The 16,355-nt window shown below is 55.3% G+C and overlaps 5 protein-coding genes across 5 annotated transcripts; 2 read left to right on the top strand and 3 right to left on the bottom strand.

Annotated features, from left to right (window-relative positions):
• Positions 1–2,448: 2,448 nt before the first annotated feature.
• Positions 2,449–5,053, top strand: J4E93_005465 (uncharacterized protein; the record flags this gene model as incomplete). The annotated part of the gene is made up of 3 exons (XM_049343386.1): positions 2,449–4,192; positions 4,238–4,659; positions 4,706–5,053. 3 exons carry the CDS (start codon positions 2,449–2,451, stop codon positions 5,051–5,053), a joined length of 2,514 nt encoding a protein of 837 aa, XP_049199479.1.
• A 910-nt stretch (positions 5,054–5,963) lies between these two features.
• On the bottom strand, positions 5,964–7,379 carry J4E93_005464 (uncharacterized protein; the record flags this gene model as incomplete). Its single annotated transcript, XM_049343385.1, has 1 exon — positions 5,964–7,379. One exon carries the CDS (start codon positions 7,377–7,379, stop codon positions 5,964–5,966), a length of 1,416 nt encoding a protein of 471 aa, XP_049199478.1.
• Positions 7,380–8,669: 1,290 nt separating this feature from the next.
• On the bottom strand, positions 8,670–10,772 carry J4E93_005463 (uncharacterized protein; the record flags this gene model as incomplete). Its single annotated transcript, XM_049343384.1, has 1 exon — positions 8,670–10,772. One exon carries the CDS (start codon positions 10,770–10,772, stop codon positions 8,670–8,672), a length of 2,103 nt encoding a protein of 700 aa, XP_049199477.1.
• Positions 10,773–11,204: 432 nt separating this feature from the next.
• On the top strand, positions 11,205–14,291 carry J4E93_005462 (uncharacterized protein; the record flags this gene model as incomplete). The annotated part of the gene is made up of 1 exon (XM_049343383.1): positions 11,205–14,291. One exon carries the CDS (start codon positions 11,205–11,207, stop codon positions 14,289–14,291), a length of 3,087 nt encoding a protein of 1,028 aa, XP_049199476.1.
• Positions 14,292–14,655: 364 nt separating this feature from the next.
• On the bottom strand, positions 14,656–16,231 carry J4E93_005461 (uncharacterized protein; the record flags this gene model as incomplete). Its single annotated transcript, XM_049343382.1, has 2 exons — positions 14,656–15,795; positions 15,848–16,231. 2 exons carry the CDS (start codon positions 16,229–16,231, stop codon positions 14,656–14,658), a joined length of 1,524 nt encoding a protein of 507 aa, XP_049199475.1.
• Between the last annotated feature and the right edge of the window lie 124 nt (positions 16,232–16,355).

The raw sequence follows: 16,355 nt of genomic DNA, 5'->3' as shown, positions 1-16,355 counted from the left end.
CCCATGGCTCGAACGACGGGGTTGGAAACTTTCTGCACGGGACTGAGAAGGGAAGCGCTGATTGAGCATAGCCTGCTGGCGAAAAGCATGCTGTTGAAGAGCCTCCTCTCGAGCAGCTTGGGCTCGTAGCTGTTGCTGATAGTGCTGGGCATAGGGATCAAGAGGCGACTCGAGATCTCGTACCACCGCTGTAGTGGCGTCAATATAGGTACCTGTGTAGCTGTGGGGCACCGGGTGACCAGCTTCGGTGCGATTATAAGGCATTGAAGGCAGCGGCGAGAGCCCGTGAGGACCAGAGCCTGTCCTGCTTGACGAGGAGTAGGCCGAGCTACCTGAAGTTGGGCGCAATTGGGCCAGTTGGGCAGCGAAATGGTTTCCAGGTGTATAGAGGCGATGGCTTTCGTTCGAGACCGCCGCTCCATCAAGCTGAACGCGGGATAGGTCACGTCCCAACGATGCCTCGCTGCTGGGGAACCTCGTACTAGAGGCAAGTGAGCCGTAATATGAGAATTGCGCACTGACAGCTGAAGCGTCGCTACTGAAGTGCCTTGACCTTGGGCCTGCTTGGTCTGGCTGGAGCGAGCCACCAGAAGTATGGAAAATATCTGATGCAGTGGAATGGTAGTCTTCCCCATGAGTTGTCGTCGAAGATCTAGCAAATTGTCTGGCTGGAGGCTCGACCGCTGGCAATGTGTGGAAGACGTCTTCAAACAATTGGTCAGGTTGGCTTTGACTTGCAACACGGGATCCCATGGCGGCTCCTGTAGAGGAGCTTCGCGCGGCAGAAGGCTGACGATCGCTACCTCGCCGTGGTTCACTGTGCGGTACAATACTCCAAAAACGATACTTATCACTTTCCCGGAAATGATACGTGGTACTATTCGGGGTATCATGGACGTAGCCTTCGAGATAGAGTGTAGGATTTTGTAGGCGCGGGCTGACTGGCGACTTGGTAGGGTCCCCGGATGGCTGTTGGTATGCGGGCGAACTAAGTCTCTGCATCTGATGTAGGGGTGATGGAGCGTGAGGCGTGTCTTGAAGAATGTCGCGGACACGATCGCCGCCTCCTCGTAATCCAGAAGTGCTTTCGGTAGACCCACCAGATGGAGATAATGTGGAGTTGTTGCTGGTATCACCTATGCTGCCTGTGCCTGTTGAGCCTAGTCTGGCATGTCCGACTGGTGCTCTTGTTGGCGTACGAGATACTGCCACAACTGCATCGGGTGGAGATTGAGTAGTGGAAGTTCGACGACTTCGCATGAATCGAAACGGAAGATGCATTGTGCGTCGAGGTGAGGACACTGGAGAGGGCAGTGACCATGTTGGCGACGCTGGAGACCGCGGTGGCTCGGTTTCTCTTTCGTGACTGGACGAAGTAGTTCCCTCTGTATCGTCTCGATCTGTTGATAGTGTCGTTTCCTGGCTGGAGGTGTGCTCTGTCTCCTCCTCCTCTTCCACAGAAGAGAATGTTGCTTGTTGGGGCTGCAGTATGGGAATGGATCCCAGGGCAGTGATGGCATCTCGGGTTGACCTCTGAGCGCCGCGTCTGAGGATTGGCCGTCCTGGTTGTCCTGTAGGGCGGGAAGTCAGGTTTGTGGTCGCTCTGGAGGTTTGCCTGGTGGCTATGCGACGAAAGGTCTCCTCGACATCATCGGGCGTCAGGGTGAGTTCTGATGGTCTGAGACGTAACATGTTTACCAACTGGGAAGCGAACGACGGGGGGTGAAGCGGAAGGGATATGAGTCCAAAAGACGGGTGTGCAGATGAGAAGACGCAATGGTCAGTACCTGAAGCAATCTACCTACCTGGAGCCATGGTGGTTTCCGATTCTATCTCTTATCATTACCTGGGAAGCGCCAGTGCAGTAGGAATGGTGGTGACGAGGCGCATAACAGCGCCTTCCAGTGCGACATGATGGACGTCAACGCACCTTACGCGTTGACTGCCGTGAAGATGCATCGCTACCAGACTTGATACTGGTGATGTAAGTGCCCAGGTGAGCCACGAGGTGAACGTCATGTGGTGCATGAGATACTAGAGTGAGGTATGACAGCGTATATTGCTACGCGTATTCAATGTTTCCCTAGAAGACGCGTCTGTCGTGATGATAGTCGTGGTCGTGGTGTAGTGTATCGCGTCGACTCGAGTGTCCGTGTCGGTGGGTCGGCGTTGGTCAGCGAGTCGCCGAGCATGGCATCACCAAGGGTGGCAGCGGAGCATCACGACGGGCGCCCTGTATCGCATCCTCACCGCGAGGCCATAGTCGTTATCTGCCCACTGCCCTGGCCGCTGGGCCCCTGCCATGCCTCCGCTGCACGCTCGTATTCCGCACGCTAAAAGAGGCTACGTTGACGCGCCGCGGGTGGTGCCTGAGCTACTGCTGCGACCTCACTCGCTCTTCTCGTTTACCGCTGTTGCCAGACAAGGCGCTGCCCCGTGGCCGCCACGATGAATGGCGACCTGAGTCTGTCGCAGACGCTCGGCGGACTGCGCATCGCCAACCCGGACGAGGACGACTCGCCGCCGCCCACGCAGCACCAAGACGCGCCCGACCACGACCATGCCGTCGCCCAACACCCGCCCCAAGACCCCACGTACGCCCACTCGTACATAGAAGAGGAGCCCGCGAACACCTCGCTCCAGCCCACCGCCAATGCCTACCAGAGCTCGCCCTCAGGCTCTCCGGCCGGCTTCCCGTCGCCCCTGGCCGAGACGTCGTCGACGCACTCGCACTCTCCGCGCCTCTCCCACCGCCAGTCGATGCCCTTGCAACACCAGGCCCAGCACCAGCAGCCCTCGTATCCCCCGTATGCCGCCGGCCCGCTGCTCCAGCAGCAGCGCAGTGCCGCCCCGACGTCACAGCCGATGCGAGAGCGCCCCGTCTCCACCAGCATGTACCAGCACCCCAACCTCTCCACCTCGTCCACCACCGCCCCGGGCACCTACCGATACAACGACGACGCAATGGCTGGCGATATCCGGCGGACGGCGAGCTCGCGGGTTGCGCCCGGAGCCATGCCCGTCCGAGAGGCCAGCAGGAGAGACCCATACCGCCAGTCAGCCCAGATGTCCGCCATGAACGGCCCCATGCCGCCCCGGAGAAGCTCGCGGCGGATACCCATGGATGCCGGAGTCTCACAATTATCGAGCTCACCCTACAGTGTGGAAGGCGGGCCGCTATCGAGCAGCGAGGAGTGGAAGGAGAAAGGCGCGGCTGTAAGCACCCGCCAGGACCTCGACCAGAACGGACGGCCGATAACGCGTGTCGTGAAGAAGGGCGTCAAGGACTTCAATTTTGGCAGGACACTGGGCGAGGGCTCCTACAGCACAGTCTTGGCCGCGACGGACCGCCAGACATTGCGCGAGTACGCGATCAAGGTGCTCGACAAGCGCCACATCATCAAGGAGAAGAAGGTCAAATACGTAAACATCGAAAAAGACACCCTCAACCGGCTGACGGAGCATCCCGGCATAGTCCGACTCTACTACACCTTCCAGGACGAGCGATCGCTATACTTTGTGCTGGATCTGGCAGCCGGTGGAGAGCTGCTGGGCTTTCTCAAGAAGATGGGCACATTCGACGTCGAGTGCACACGGTTCTACGGCGCGCAAATACTGGACTCCATCGATTACATGCACAACAAGGGCGTCATACATCGGGACTTAAAACCGGAGAACGTTCTGCTGGACGATGCGATGCACGTCAAGATTACTGATTTTGGAACAGCAAAAATACTCGAGCAGAAACACAACGGCGTTAGTTCGACAACAGGCGATCCCCTAGAAAGCGTGCAGATGGACCGCGCGCAATCCTTCGTCGGAACAGCCGAATACGTCTCGCCTGAACTCCTCACAGACAAGAACGCATGCAAAGCCAGCGACTTATGGGCCTTTGGCTGCATCATCTACCAATTACTCGCCGGACGACCACCCTTCAAGGCCGCGAACGAGTACATGACCTTCCAAAAGATTGTTGGTCTAGAATACACATTCCCGGATGGCTTCCCTCCGCAGGCAAAGGACCTGGTGGAGCGGCTGTTGGTGCTGGATCCGTTGACGCGGTTACCCATGGAGCACATCAAGAACCACCCCTTCTTTGAAGGAATACAATGGGGCAAGGGCCTGTGGAAACAGAAGGCTCCACGGTTGAAGGCCTACAGTCCGCCCGCACAGGAGCCCATCAAGCTGAATGGTAGGAACCCTTCTACTCCTCAGGAAACGCCAATAACACGTCCAGGCCCATCAACGCCATCAGTAGCGGCATCCACCCAAACCCAGGCACGACCGAAGCCGCGCCTCATCACCGAACTACCCCCTCCCTCCCAACTAGACATCGATTGGTCACCGGTCCTCACGAAGCGAGACGAGCGGATATTGAAGCTAGGAAACATGTTTGTGACGCAACACCCAGCGGGTCATGTTGTAGGAGGGAAGGAAGAGCCTGTTGAGCAACCCAAGAAGTTCTCGCGCTTCTTCGGCGGCAACACGGTCAAGAAGCGCCAACGGCTCGTCATGATAACGTCCAATGCACGCGTACTGATGTGCGCAGCAGGCACGAATGACAAGAAGCTGAAGGAAGAGGTATCGCTGCTCTCCGCAGGCTGCGCATGGAGATCATTCCAGGACTCCAAAGGCCTCACTGCTTGGCTCGTAGAAACAGTACGTGCCCCCAACTCCCAACCCAACACCCACTAACACCCCCCAGAAAGAAAAGCAATTCGTCTTCGAAGACCCCAAGAGTACCACGAGCGACCCCGACGGCAGCAAGTACTCCAGCCAAGAATGGCTCGACAGCATCGAACAAGCACGCGACTACGCGTTCGCACAAACCATGACCAACTCGTACTCAGCCGACGTAGGTTTGAACGAGCTCGTTTCAAATCACACCACCCCGACCAGTACGTTGGGAGGAGACTCCGCCCTCGAGGGCGTCAACATACCCGCCTCGCGGCATGGCGGCCACCTTCGCAAAGACCAAGCCGAGACTGACTCGATCAAGGGCAGGAAGCGCTTTAGCAAACGTCATTCCAAGAACGGTTTGGCCAACTTTTGAGAGGATACACATGAGTACGATATGGGTACTATGCATACTTCTCAAAAATACCAAACCCCGATTCCCCCAAGTTATCCTCATCTCGCTCGCTCGCGCACTGCGACTGCCTTTTACCGAGAAAGATCAAAGTGCTGCTTATCCATCCAGCGTACGGCGTTCCAGGCGTCTCTTGCTTTCCTTGTGTTCAACTACCTAGTCCACATACCAGTCCTCAAATCTCCTTTGTTCGCTCACAACTCATAAGGTACGGCATCCCACAGAAGATCTATCACAAGCGATATCCGTTGGCTCAGACTCTATTGGCATCTAGCGGCTGAGGCTTGGGTCTTTCTCGTACATTACACAAGGAGCCAGATAGGCGGCATTGTTGTTTCTTTTACTTTACTAGTCTTCTTCTCGATCGTGTATAGGGTTCGTTCTTTGAACTTGGGAGACTGACGCGTTAGATTGGGCATAGCTTATTTGTCGGCGTCGCAAACCTTTTTCGTGTGTTTGTATCTATTGGTCGTTTGAAGGAGAGAGGGAGGGAGCAAGGGAAGAAGGAAACGAGTTGTGGAAGCGGAGGAGAAGGGGCAACTAGATTGAGCCAATTATCTTGGCGAGGAAAGGGGATTAAATCAAGTGCGCTTTTTAATGCATGAGTTGCTGGCTATGTGACCAGTTGTCTTTGCATAGGTTTTGATGTTGTCTTTGGCTGTGAAGTATTCGTCTCAATATATACGTTTCGATGCTAATCCTCGTCCTTCAGATAAAATACACTCATAAATATAAACGCAGAAAAGAACTATGCATGCTTCGCACATCATCAACCTGCCAACCGGCGGCGTGTTATCAGTGACAGTAGAATAAAAAGAAAATCGCTAATGCAAATGCAACCCTCCCCTCCCCTCTCTCCCTTTTCCCATCATATCTACCACCCATCCCCAAAAATCTCCTTCGGACTCTGCACAAGCTCCTCCTCAACCCGTGGCTTCCTACTCCCATACTTCCTCCCCTCTTTCTTCTCCATCTTCCTTTCTTTCCTCGTCGTCAAATGCGGGGTCACGGGCGTGATGGGTGTAAACGGCATATACGGGCTGTACGGCGTGAACGGAACCCCGGTTTTAGGTGTACCGAGAGCGAGGGCTTCGACGCGGCGGTCTAGGACTGTGGTCTGAATGCCGGGGCTTGCGAGTGGGGAGGCGAAACTGCGGAGGGGGAGGGATGCGGTTTGGGAGTTGAGGGGTTTGGGTGGTTGTTGGCGAGTGGTGGGGGAGGGTTGGGATGTCGGTGGTGGACCGAGGCGTTGCGGTGCGGGACGGGGAAGGGGTTGTACGCTGTCTAGTGCTTCTTCTGTGTATTGCTCCGGTGAGGTTGGCGAGTTCGTCTGTGTAGGTGGCGAAGGGGGGACACCGGGATTCGCGTAGAAGCGCGGGGAAAGGGGTGTTCGTGCTTCGTCGTCGGAGTCTGCACCTGGGTACTTTGCGATCGGGCCTGAGATACGCAGGTTCTTCAAGTTGAAGCGCGCGTTTTTGCTGCCGGTGGAGTTGGTGTTGGAGTTTTGGGAGCGCTTTGAGAGGATGCTGCGGGGGCTTGGGGGTGGGTGGGCCTCTGCACGGAGGTGACTGCTTTGGGTGGGCGCAGCGGGTTGTTGGACGCTGTAGTTTGGTGGGTAGATGGCTTTTACGGGCGAGATTGGGGTTTCGCTATGCGATTCCGGGCGCGCGATGCTGATGTTTGATGGGCGTCGTCGCTCGGTGGGTCGTGGGATGGGTTCTGTTTCTTCTACACTGACTTTGGATGAATGTTTTCGCTCGTCGAAGTCCATGACGGCGGCGTAGAGACGCTCCATATCTGCTTGGTCTTGACCCCTGTGGGCATCGACAACCTTTTGGTCGAACGAGCTTGGTGACTGAACAATAGGACTCTGTGGGTTGCTAACAGCAGAGTCGTTCCTGTTCCTCTTGAACTTCCCGAAAAACGACCGCGCGGATAGCGGTGGCGATGTGAGTCCAGCTGTTCGAAGAGCCGGTAGAGTCGGTTTGTCCTGGAGTTCCAGCTCCAATTGCTTGGGCGGGTCGAGAGCCTTTCGTCTCATCTTTCTACCAACGGTGAGGAGAAGAACCCCCCAGATAAGTACTGTAAAGACGTAGCCGCCAACAACACCGCAAATCTCGTACGGCAGAACGTTCTTGTCTCGGACAGCCTGATATGAAGCAGGAGGCCCCTCGTCAGCCGCCGGCGTGGGGTCGCGATAGTTATCGAGAAAGTCGTAAGGCGCAGCAGAAACACGCGATGCAACAAGAAGCAGTGAGATGAGTGCCGGAGGAAGCGCTCCGACGAGCATCGTAACCCGCGCCCTCAGGTCAAGGGGGGACTGGAAATATATAACAGAGAGAGGAATAATGTGACAATCAGAGTGGGCGGTCTAACTTTCGAGCTGCTTGCTGCTTCGTCCAGGGTGCAATGTCGATCTAGGGCCGCAATTGCACATGAATGAGTGCCCGCTATCCCGACTGAGAGGAACCGGGTGAAATGCAGAGTGTAACAGCAGGCGACATGGTGATATGAAGAGGGATGGGCAGCGGGTAAGTACTTTGATCGGCGGTCTGCAAGTGGTCGGATGCAAGGAAAGAGCGACTGGGTGTGATGGCTTGGGACGGTGCATGCGCAGTCTGATTGGCCGGCCTAGTTCTTGAGCTACATTGGGGCGTCCAGTGGATGCAGTCTCTCAGCCGCTGAGGCGGGGTCGCTTCGTTCAAGCTAGAGCGAGATGGGATGTGCCGATGATAAATCTCGACATTCGAGGCTTGAGCTATAAGTATCGAGTCTATGCGGTGATACGCGCAACTGTTGTGCTGTGCATTTGTTGCCGTCGTGGTGGAGAACCTCAAGAAACATGTTTGCTCGTGCCGCAACGCTCGAGCGCACAGTACTCGAGACTACCAACACCAACCTCCCGGACATGCGCGATCGCCTGCCAGCTCGGGGCACAGTCAACGGGAGACGGTCCGCATGCATGAAAGGCAGCCCCTGCACGCCAGAGAATGCGCACTCAATCCGCTATTCCTATTGGCCACGGAAATCTATTCTAAGCGCCCGACTATACCTACATATGCGAATCAGCGCACAGTCACCCCATCACACTAGTAATCACAGAGCCACTATATTGGCGACATCCATGATCAGATGCCAAACTTGCAGTCCGACTCGTCACATGAAGTAGATATTTCTACGCGGCCTCGTGGCTTAATGCCCGTGATTGCGAATGCAACGAAAGTCACAGACTAGGCTTGCAGCAAGGACCGATTAAAACGCCCGCATCACCCCCCGATGCTGTGACGGCAGTGCGCATTGGCCGTACTCCTCTTTCGTTCACGATTCATGCAACACTTTCGGCACTTTGGTATGCCTTACTATGCTTACGAACAGACGCTGGTGGAGGAATAACGTGGCTTCATTATAGCCTCGACTGACTGCGAGTCGTCATCACTATCACTACCTAAGGATGCATCGTACCGATGCCGGATTAGCGAATGGCTAACAAACATATCTGCCCAGGAGAGGCTATGGGAGCTTACCCTGCCAGGACCGAGCACCGAGGTGGTGTGAAGTATGCAGTTTGAAGCGGGAGGCATCACTTGCCCTCTGCCTTGGCTATGAGCTTTTCGTCCAGTCCAGTAGGCTCCCAGAGACTCTTGTCTTTCTTGTTTTGCACCCATAGGATATCGCCTTTGAGATACGCCACTGCGCCTCCACGTCCCGTCGCGCTTGCTGTGACACGGAACAGCGGGAGACCGGTCTGATCGTGGGCTTCGCGGAGAGGAAGGAGAAGAAGGTTCTCTTCAGCGCAGAACTCCTCCACGATATCTTTGAAAGTAGGCTCGTCGACTTGCGGTGTAGGACGGGATGCTTGTTGGTTGACGGATTTGGAGAAGTGAGAGACCTCTGGTGAAGCTCCAGTGCTTTCGACCTGAGGCGCAGGCAAATCTGTCAGTCTCGCATCTCCAAGATCCAGTGCAGTGTTGATGAGGGAGTATGCCTCGTTCCATGACGAGGCGACGGAAGGCAGATTACTGATATCGTCCTGCAAGATCTCAGTCCTCCACCACGTAAGCCACGTCTGGACTTCCTCGAAGACCACTTCCGGGCTCGTGAGCCATTGGTGGATAATCTCGAGAAATTTGGGGAAGAACTGTGCTTTCAGCAGCTCTCCAATGACCTCGTTCGATATCAGTCCTTTCCAGGCGAACACAGCCTCGAGTGGCGCGAGATCTTGTTCAGCGGGGTTAATCTCAAAGCTGTCTCGTAGGAAGGCGGACAAGCGAGGTACCAAATGGGAGGTGAGCAAATGGTCGAATTCGGCCTTTCCAAAAACCCTTCTCCACTGCTCCATTCCTGGCAATGGACCTTTGGAGAGATCGATAGATTGCAGCGCATGTCGGATCTTGCGCTTGATCTCGGCAACCAGGCCCGATCCTTTGGAGTCTAAGTCAGCTGGCCTAAGGAAAGGCAGCCACTCGACAACCCATGTGTGTGGGCTCTTCTTGAACTTTCGTGGATTCCACTCCTGGACAGACGTGGAGAGTTTCGTAGTCACCTGCTCAAGCACTCTCTTCGCGATAAAGGGTGGGAGAACTGGCTTCCAGACTTCTAACAGGTGCACCATGGGCTGTGGATTCTTGACGTCCCATTGCGTGATCGCTGAGCTTACTCTTGGTAGCCAGTATTTGAGCATCATGGACTCATATGACGATGTGGTGCCGCGTTTTATCGTGTCTTCTTCGTCGATTGCGGTGCGACTAACCAGTGCTTCGGAAGGGTGGGTGTAGGCTTGGGACGCAACCCTTCTACTCCGGGGTTGTATAATATTCGCCATTTCAGAGAAGGCTGCAGCCATGCCTTCCAACGCACCCACGAGCGGCTCCCAGGAAGCGATCGCTTTGGAGAAGTGAGGATGTATAACGGCAATGGATTCACGGTGTAGTGGCTTGGACGGGTACGCCGCGCGCAGGCTCTTGAGGCCTTCACAGACAACGTCAAAAGTACCTGTACGCAATGACTCAATCCGTGCTTGTAGGTCCTCGAGCTCATCCATCTGCTTTTCGAGCGCTTCCAGTTCCTTTTGTAGTGCGTATTCCTGAGGAGGGATGACTTGCGACTCTATCTGCAGCTGTTCGAATGCCTCCGAGAAGCTGTTCAGATCTCTCCGTACGCGCGCTTGTAGGGAGTTCTCGAATGGAACAATATCAGGACCGCGGAGTGACACGCCTGAGGTAGGAGTCGATGCGCCGGTTGTCGCGTCGATAATGGACTGTAGCGCAAGCGGCACGTGCATGCCAGCTTGCTCGAGTTCGAAAACGGTCTTCTTCGGTCGTGGCGCTGAGGATCGCGTCTCGCCCCGGGCCTTGGCCTTCCTCTTTTTCTTCTCTTCGCGCTCCTCTTCCGACGTGTCGACGTACTTCTCGCCATTTGCTTCGGCCTTTCGCCGCTCTTCGCGTCGTTGCTGTTCACTCTTTTCTGCGACGATACCAATACCGCCCTTGGTGCCTCGGTTCACCACCTGGATAGGCTCTGAGATACCAGCGCCTTCTTTTCCCAGACCACCCTCGCCCTTGTATCCCATCTTCGCCAGCATCTTGGCACCGAAGCCAGACTTGAGCGCGGAGCCATCCTCGGCCTTTGCCCGCTTGTTGGGTTGCTGGCGAAAGCTGTGCTTGCGCTTGCCACCTTCGTCCATGGTGGAGGTGTTCGTGTGTGGAAATATTCGAATACGAGGGTATTATTGGCAGGCGGCAGCTGTTCGGCGCGGACGACGAGTCTGGTCGTGAGTTCGGTGTCGCAGTGGGTGTCGCAATATACGGGAGTGAATCAGGCAGACATGCGCGCCACGTAATTTGTCGTGGATGAACCGTGGGCGAGGCGGAAGCGTTGTCGCAAAATGATGTTCAGTCGCGAGTTCTGGGTGACAGCGCCAAGAACCGTTAGGTCTGGGTCGCTGCTGCTGTAACGTGCTGGGTGCTATTCTTGGAAAGGATCGGGGTCGATCACCCTCCACCCATGTCCGGTTCGGTGCAACAATCACACCAAAAGTCTCCTTTACCAGAGTCGCACCGCAGTCAAGTAGAGACTCTCTCACCTCTGCGGCAGCTCTCTACTGCCTGTCTTTGTGATGACTTCCCCCAAGCCTGACAGCGACCTCCGTCATCCGGTGCCCGATCTCCAATCGCTGCAAGGGGCATATGTCGGCAACATTGAACGCCTGGAAGAGCATGCCGAACGCATGAGCGAATCCGGCTCAGACCTGCAGGAGGAGATTCGGAAGACATATTCGGAACTCAAGCTGACTGACAGCCGGCGATCGTCACTGCATTCACTACAGACGACCGACCTCGAGCCTACGAGACAGGCCAGCACCCGAAGTCGCGGTGTTTCGATAAGCTCCCACGCGAATTCAATCGTAGATCTCAACGGCAATGCACGATGGGGCGGTTACTCTCCGGGCGGTTACATAACCTCTCCTGCAGGGTCTCTGCGCTCAGGGACAGGCAACTGGTCCAAACCCTCGACTTCGGTCCAGCGCCAACGTTCGGAATCAAAGGCATCGCGTCTCGGACAGATCGTACACCCGGAAGAGGTCGAGGAGGAACACAATGAAGAGTGCGACTCTGCTTCGCCGCCCCAACGGAAGGTCTCGTCCTTCACACGCATATTCGATGAAGTCGCGAATGGGTTACCGGAAGAGCTGCGTAACAGTATCCATATAGGTACCCCACCCAGACGGCCGGAGCCCGACGAGGAAGTGCAGAACCAATATGCAGACTACCGCGATTTCGTAGACCGACCACCGACAGCAGCCTCGACCGACACCACACACCAAGCGCGTACATTATGGCATGACTTTGATGGCGTCCACTGCCCAGATACTGTCGAGGAGGAACCCGAACCATCCCACCACAGCCACAGCCGACACTCTTCCAATCATTCCTACATGATGAGATCCAATCCGAGCGTTCACTCAATAGGCGCACCGCCGCCGGACGATAGTATGGTCTTCTACCCGGCTCCCGTACCGAAGATGTTGAACCTACCCAAGCGCTTGTCACAATTGCCTAACATGAGTCAGCAAGCCAATCGTCGGTCACGATTGTTGGATTCCATGCAAAACGAGCATAGGAAATCCATGCCATTGCTTGGTGATAACCTGGCAGACCCAAAACCTAACAACAGGAAGAGCCGACAGAGTCTCATGGCGCTCCCACCGCAATTACGAGCAAGTGCTTACTTTGACAACCGAGCCGCCCCTACTCAGGAGTTTGCGGTCAAGGGAGAGTCTGCGGAGGATACGCTCGAAAGCATCCTGGACGCTTCTGCACATGCTCCTGTGTCTGCATTCACTGATCATCCATTTGCTGGTCATGTTGGCGACGAGGTGTACGGTGCGGAACGCAAGCGCAGGAGTTCCAAACTACCTGAGATGCCACCGACACTGGCAGAAACACGAAGACGCAGCTCGTTCAACATCCTGGACACTGACCACAACGCAAAGGGCGAGCGCCTGAAGAAGTTGAAGAAACGGAACAGCTCGGCTGACATGAATCTGTTACTTGTCAAAGCAAGCGAAAGCCGGATGAGCCTTGGTGACCAATTAGAGGAGCGTGATGAGGACGCACGAGGACCGGATGGACGTGATCCCGATGCTATTCGACCCTCGTTTGAGGAACACCCAGATGACCATTATGAAGACGGAGAAGAAGAAGAAGAATCGAGCGAAGAGGAAGGGGAGCCAGAACCACAATACGGCGCGCCGACTACCCTTCTCGCTGAACTTCAGCTACGCAAGGCGAAGCAGCAGACTCGGAAGATGAACTACGTGACATTAATGGAGCAGGGGTTGATTGACGGTAGACAGACCCTGCTCCAAATGAACGACGTGGCCGAAGCCGAGAAGCAACGACGAATCCGCAAAAAAGTAAATCTTGCCTGGGAAGCTCCACCGGAAGAAGACTCGGATGACGACGTGCCGCTTGGTGTTCTCTACAGACCTCAACATCAACAACAAATGCGTCAAAAGAGCATGGGTCTTATCGAGCAGCGAGAGCTGGAGGACCGCGAACCCCTCAGTAGCCGTCGCACCAGGCTGCTCGGCATTGATCCTAACCAACGACGCACACAGTACCTTGGAGCCTCATCAAGCCAGCTCAACCTTCCTACCATCACAACTCCCGAACCAGACTTGGATGAGGAGCCTGGCGAGACGCTGGCTGACCGTATGCGCCGCATCAAGGAGAAGCAACAACGTGAATCAGCACTCGGCGATGTGCGTAAGAGCACAGTCAGCGATGACTTCGCCTCTGAGATGATGAGCAAGTTCGGTGTTCCAGAAGGCCAAGAGCAATCTAAAGACACTCCTCCAGCACCACCTCCCGCTGCCGACGACGAAGAGGAAGAAGAGACCCTCGGCCAACGTCGCGCCCGCCTGCAAGCCGAAGCCGCCTTACGAGGCGAACAAGCCCCCCAATCCGGCCACCGACCCAATCTCCGTTCCTCCAGCAGTCTCGCCGACATCCTCTCCGCCAATCCCATCGACCCGCACAATCAAGCGCGCAAAGTTTCCAACGAAGCCCTCGTCTCGCACCTCCCACAAGGCAGCCTCCTGCATCAAAACGTGCTGGACCAAGAGCGCAAAAAGCAACAACGTCTCACCGCAACAATGCGCGCCACATCCTACGGCTCAATGAACCCGCTCCTCGGAAACGTGACCAACAACCAAAAAGACGACGACGACATCCCGCTCGGCCAGAAGATCCAAGCCTACAAGAACGCTCAGAACCCCATGATGATGGCCAACCAGCAAAGAATGAGCGCCATGCCCCCTCAACAGGGTATGATGGGCATGCAGATGCCTGGCATGATGAACGGGATGGGACAACATCAGTCTATGATGGGTATGCCCATGCAGATGGGCATGCAGCAGCCTGGCATGATGCAACAGGGTGGTATGATGGGTATGGGGTCGCAGATGAACGGCATGGGCATGCAGATGAACGGAATGGGTATGCAGATGCCGATGCAAATGGGTGGAATGCAGATGAACGGTATGCAAATGGGTGGTATGCAGATGGGGGGAATGGGAATGAATGGCATGCAGATGCCGATGGGTATGAATGGGATGATGCATGGGGGGATGATGGAGCCACCCATGGATCCCAGACAGAGAGATCAGATTGATCGGTGGATGCAGGGGGTTAGGCATTAGTTTTGTCTTTGCGCGTAGTGGGCGTGTTTACTTGGGGCGTGGTTCAGTATAGCGAGTTTCGGTGGTATCTGGCATCTGGCATTTTTTTGGGATCGCATCGTATAGCGTTAGAAGGGCAAGTTAGCAATTTCTGCATTATCAGCGTTTTGAACATATTTAGCATAGCAAGTAGGTAATTTCGAGGGGCATACATATGGAATGACGAATGACACAACGATCTTATACCTTTTGCTTTCAATCTAGTGGTCGTTTTCCATTTCAGGCAAACATCGTGAGTTGATCACTTTTTCTCTACCATAAACCATGATTGCATCAGACTCGTGAATCCCATCCCATCCCACACAACGACTACACACACAATCCCCTAAACATTCAACTCACTAACCTTAGCCCCCTCAATATAACTTGCATACTTCGCCAACTTTCCCTCAAGCATACCCCCCTTCCCACAGAACTTCTCCACAATCTCCTCGCTCCTGCCCGTATACAACTTACTATCCAACATACCATCCAGTTCACCCCAGATCGGCTTAAAGAACTCCGTCTTGCGGATCCGATCCACCAAATCATTGCTCTTACCCTCGTTCTTGACCTGCGCACCAGCTTCGTGCGACAGCACGCGAACCTGCTCGTGAGCTTCTTGACGTGACTCGCCCTTGGCGACGAGGCGCATGATGATGGTCTCGGTGATCATGAAAGGCAGTTCTTCCTGCACGCGTGCGTCGACGCGCTTGGGGTACACGACGAGGCCGGAGGTTACGTTGTCGAGAGACAGGAGGATGGCGTCGGCGAGGAGGAACATCTCAGGGATATCCATGCGGCGGATTGCGGAGTCGTCGAGCGAACGCTCCATCCATTGGTCGGAGAGCGTGTTGGCGAAGGACGCGGGCTTGGACATGAGTTCGCGGGATAAGGCGTAGATGCGCTCGGAGCGCATGGGGTTGCGCTTGTAGGCCATGGCTGAGGAGCCGATTTGGTCTTTTTCGAACGGCTCTTCGAGCTCTTTCCATGCTGCGAGGTGGCGGATGTCGCCTGTGATCTTTTGAGCCGAGGCGCCGAGCCCGCAGATGGCGTTGGCGATTAGGAGGTCGACTTTACGGGTGTAGGTTTGCGTTGAGATGGCGTAGCACGAGGGGAAACCGGCTTTTTTGCAGAGAAGCTCGTTGAGCTGGTCGCACTTTTTGCTGTCGCCGTTGAAGATCTCGAGGAAGGAGGCTTGCGTTCCGGTTGTGCCTTGGGCGCCGCGGAATTGCAGCGTTTCACGGACGAGCTCGATGGCTTCGAGGTCGAAGAGGAGATCTTGGGCCCATTGGGCTGCGCGCTTGCCTACGGTAATGAGTTGCGCGGGTTGTAGATGCGTGTAGGCGAGTGTGGGCTCGCTCTTCCATTGCAGAGCGAAGGCTGAGAGGTTGGAAATGACCTTTGCGAGTTTGGGGAGGAGAAGATCCAGGCCGTCGCGCATGAGGATTAGTTCTGCATTGTCGGTTACGTAGCAGCTTGTTGCCTTTGGGACATCAGTTTGAGTCATCTTGAATTTTACACACATAAAAACCTACTCCGTAGTGAATGATACCAGCAGCGGCCGGAGCGACCTGGCCAAAAGCGTGCACATGCGCCATAACATCGTGTCTCCTCTTCTTCTCCTCGACCTTGGCAACCCCGAAATCATCATCCGTAACAGTCAGATGCTCCCTCATCTGAGAAAGCGCATCATCAGTGATGCTCTGAATACCAAGCTCTTTCTCTGATTCCGCTAGGAACAGCCACAGCTTGCGCCATATCGAGTGTCGGCTGCGCTGCGAGAAGAGTTGCGACATCTCCGGGGAGCAGTACCGGCCGGTGAGAGACGTCTGGTAGGCATCGAAGATAGTGGCACCAGATTGCGCCTTCATAGTCGATATGCGAGACTGAATGTCGAGGGAAGCGTCTTGGGCGGCCATGACTGCGCGTGTGTATGAGGGGAGAGTGTGAGTGTCAGTGTGATGTGGTGGTCGATGACTTTAACGGTTCGTTTGTGGATTAGCCCGATAGTCTTCCGAATTCGGTATCAGCGTTTCCTCTCAA

Source organism: Alternaria ventricosa (genome assembly GCF_023758065.1).
Source record: "Alternaria ventricosa strain BMP 2768 chromosome Unknown scaffold_8, whole genome shotgun sequence".
Taxonomy (NCBI): domain Eukaryota; kingdom Fungi; phylum Ascomycota; class Dothideomycetes; order Pleosporales; family Pleosporaceae; genus Alternaria; species Alternaria ventricosa.
Note: the sequence above shows the minus strand (reverse complement) of the source record. Positions and strands in the feature narration are given on the sequence as shown.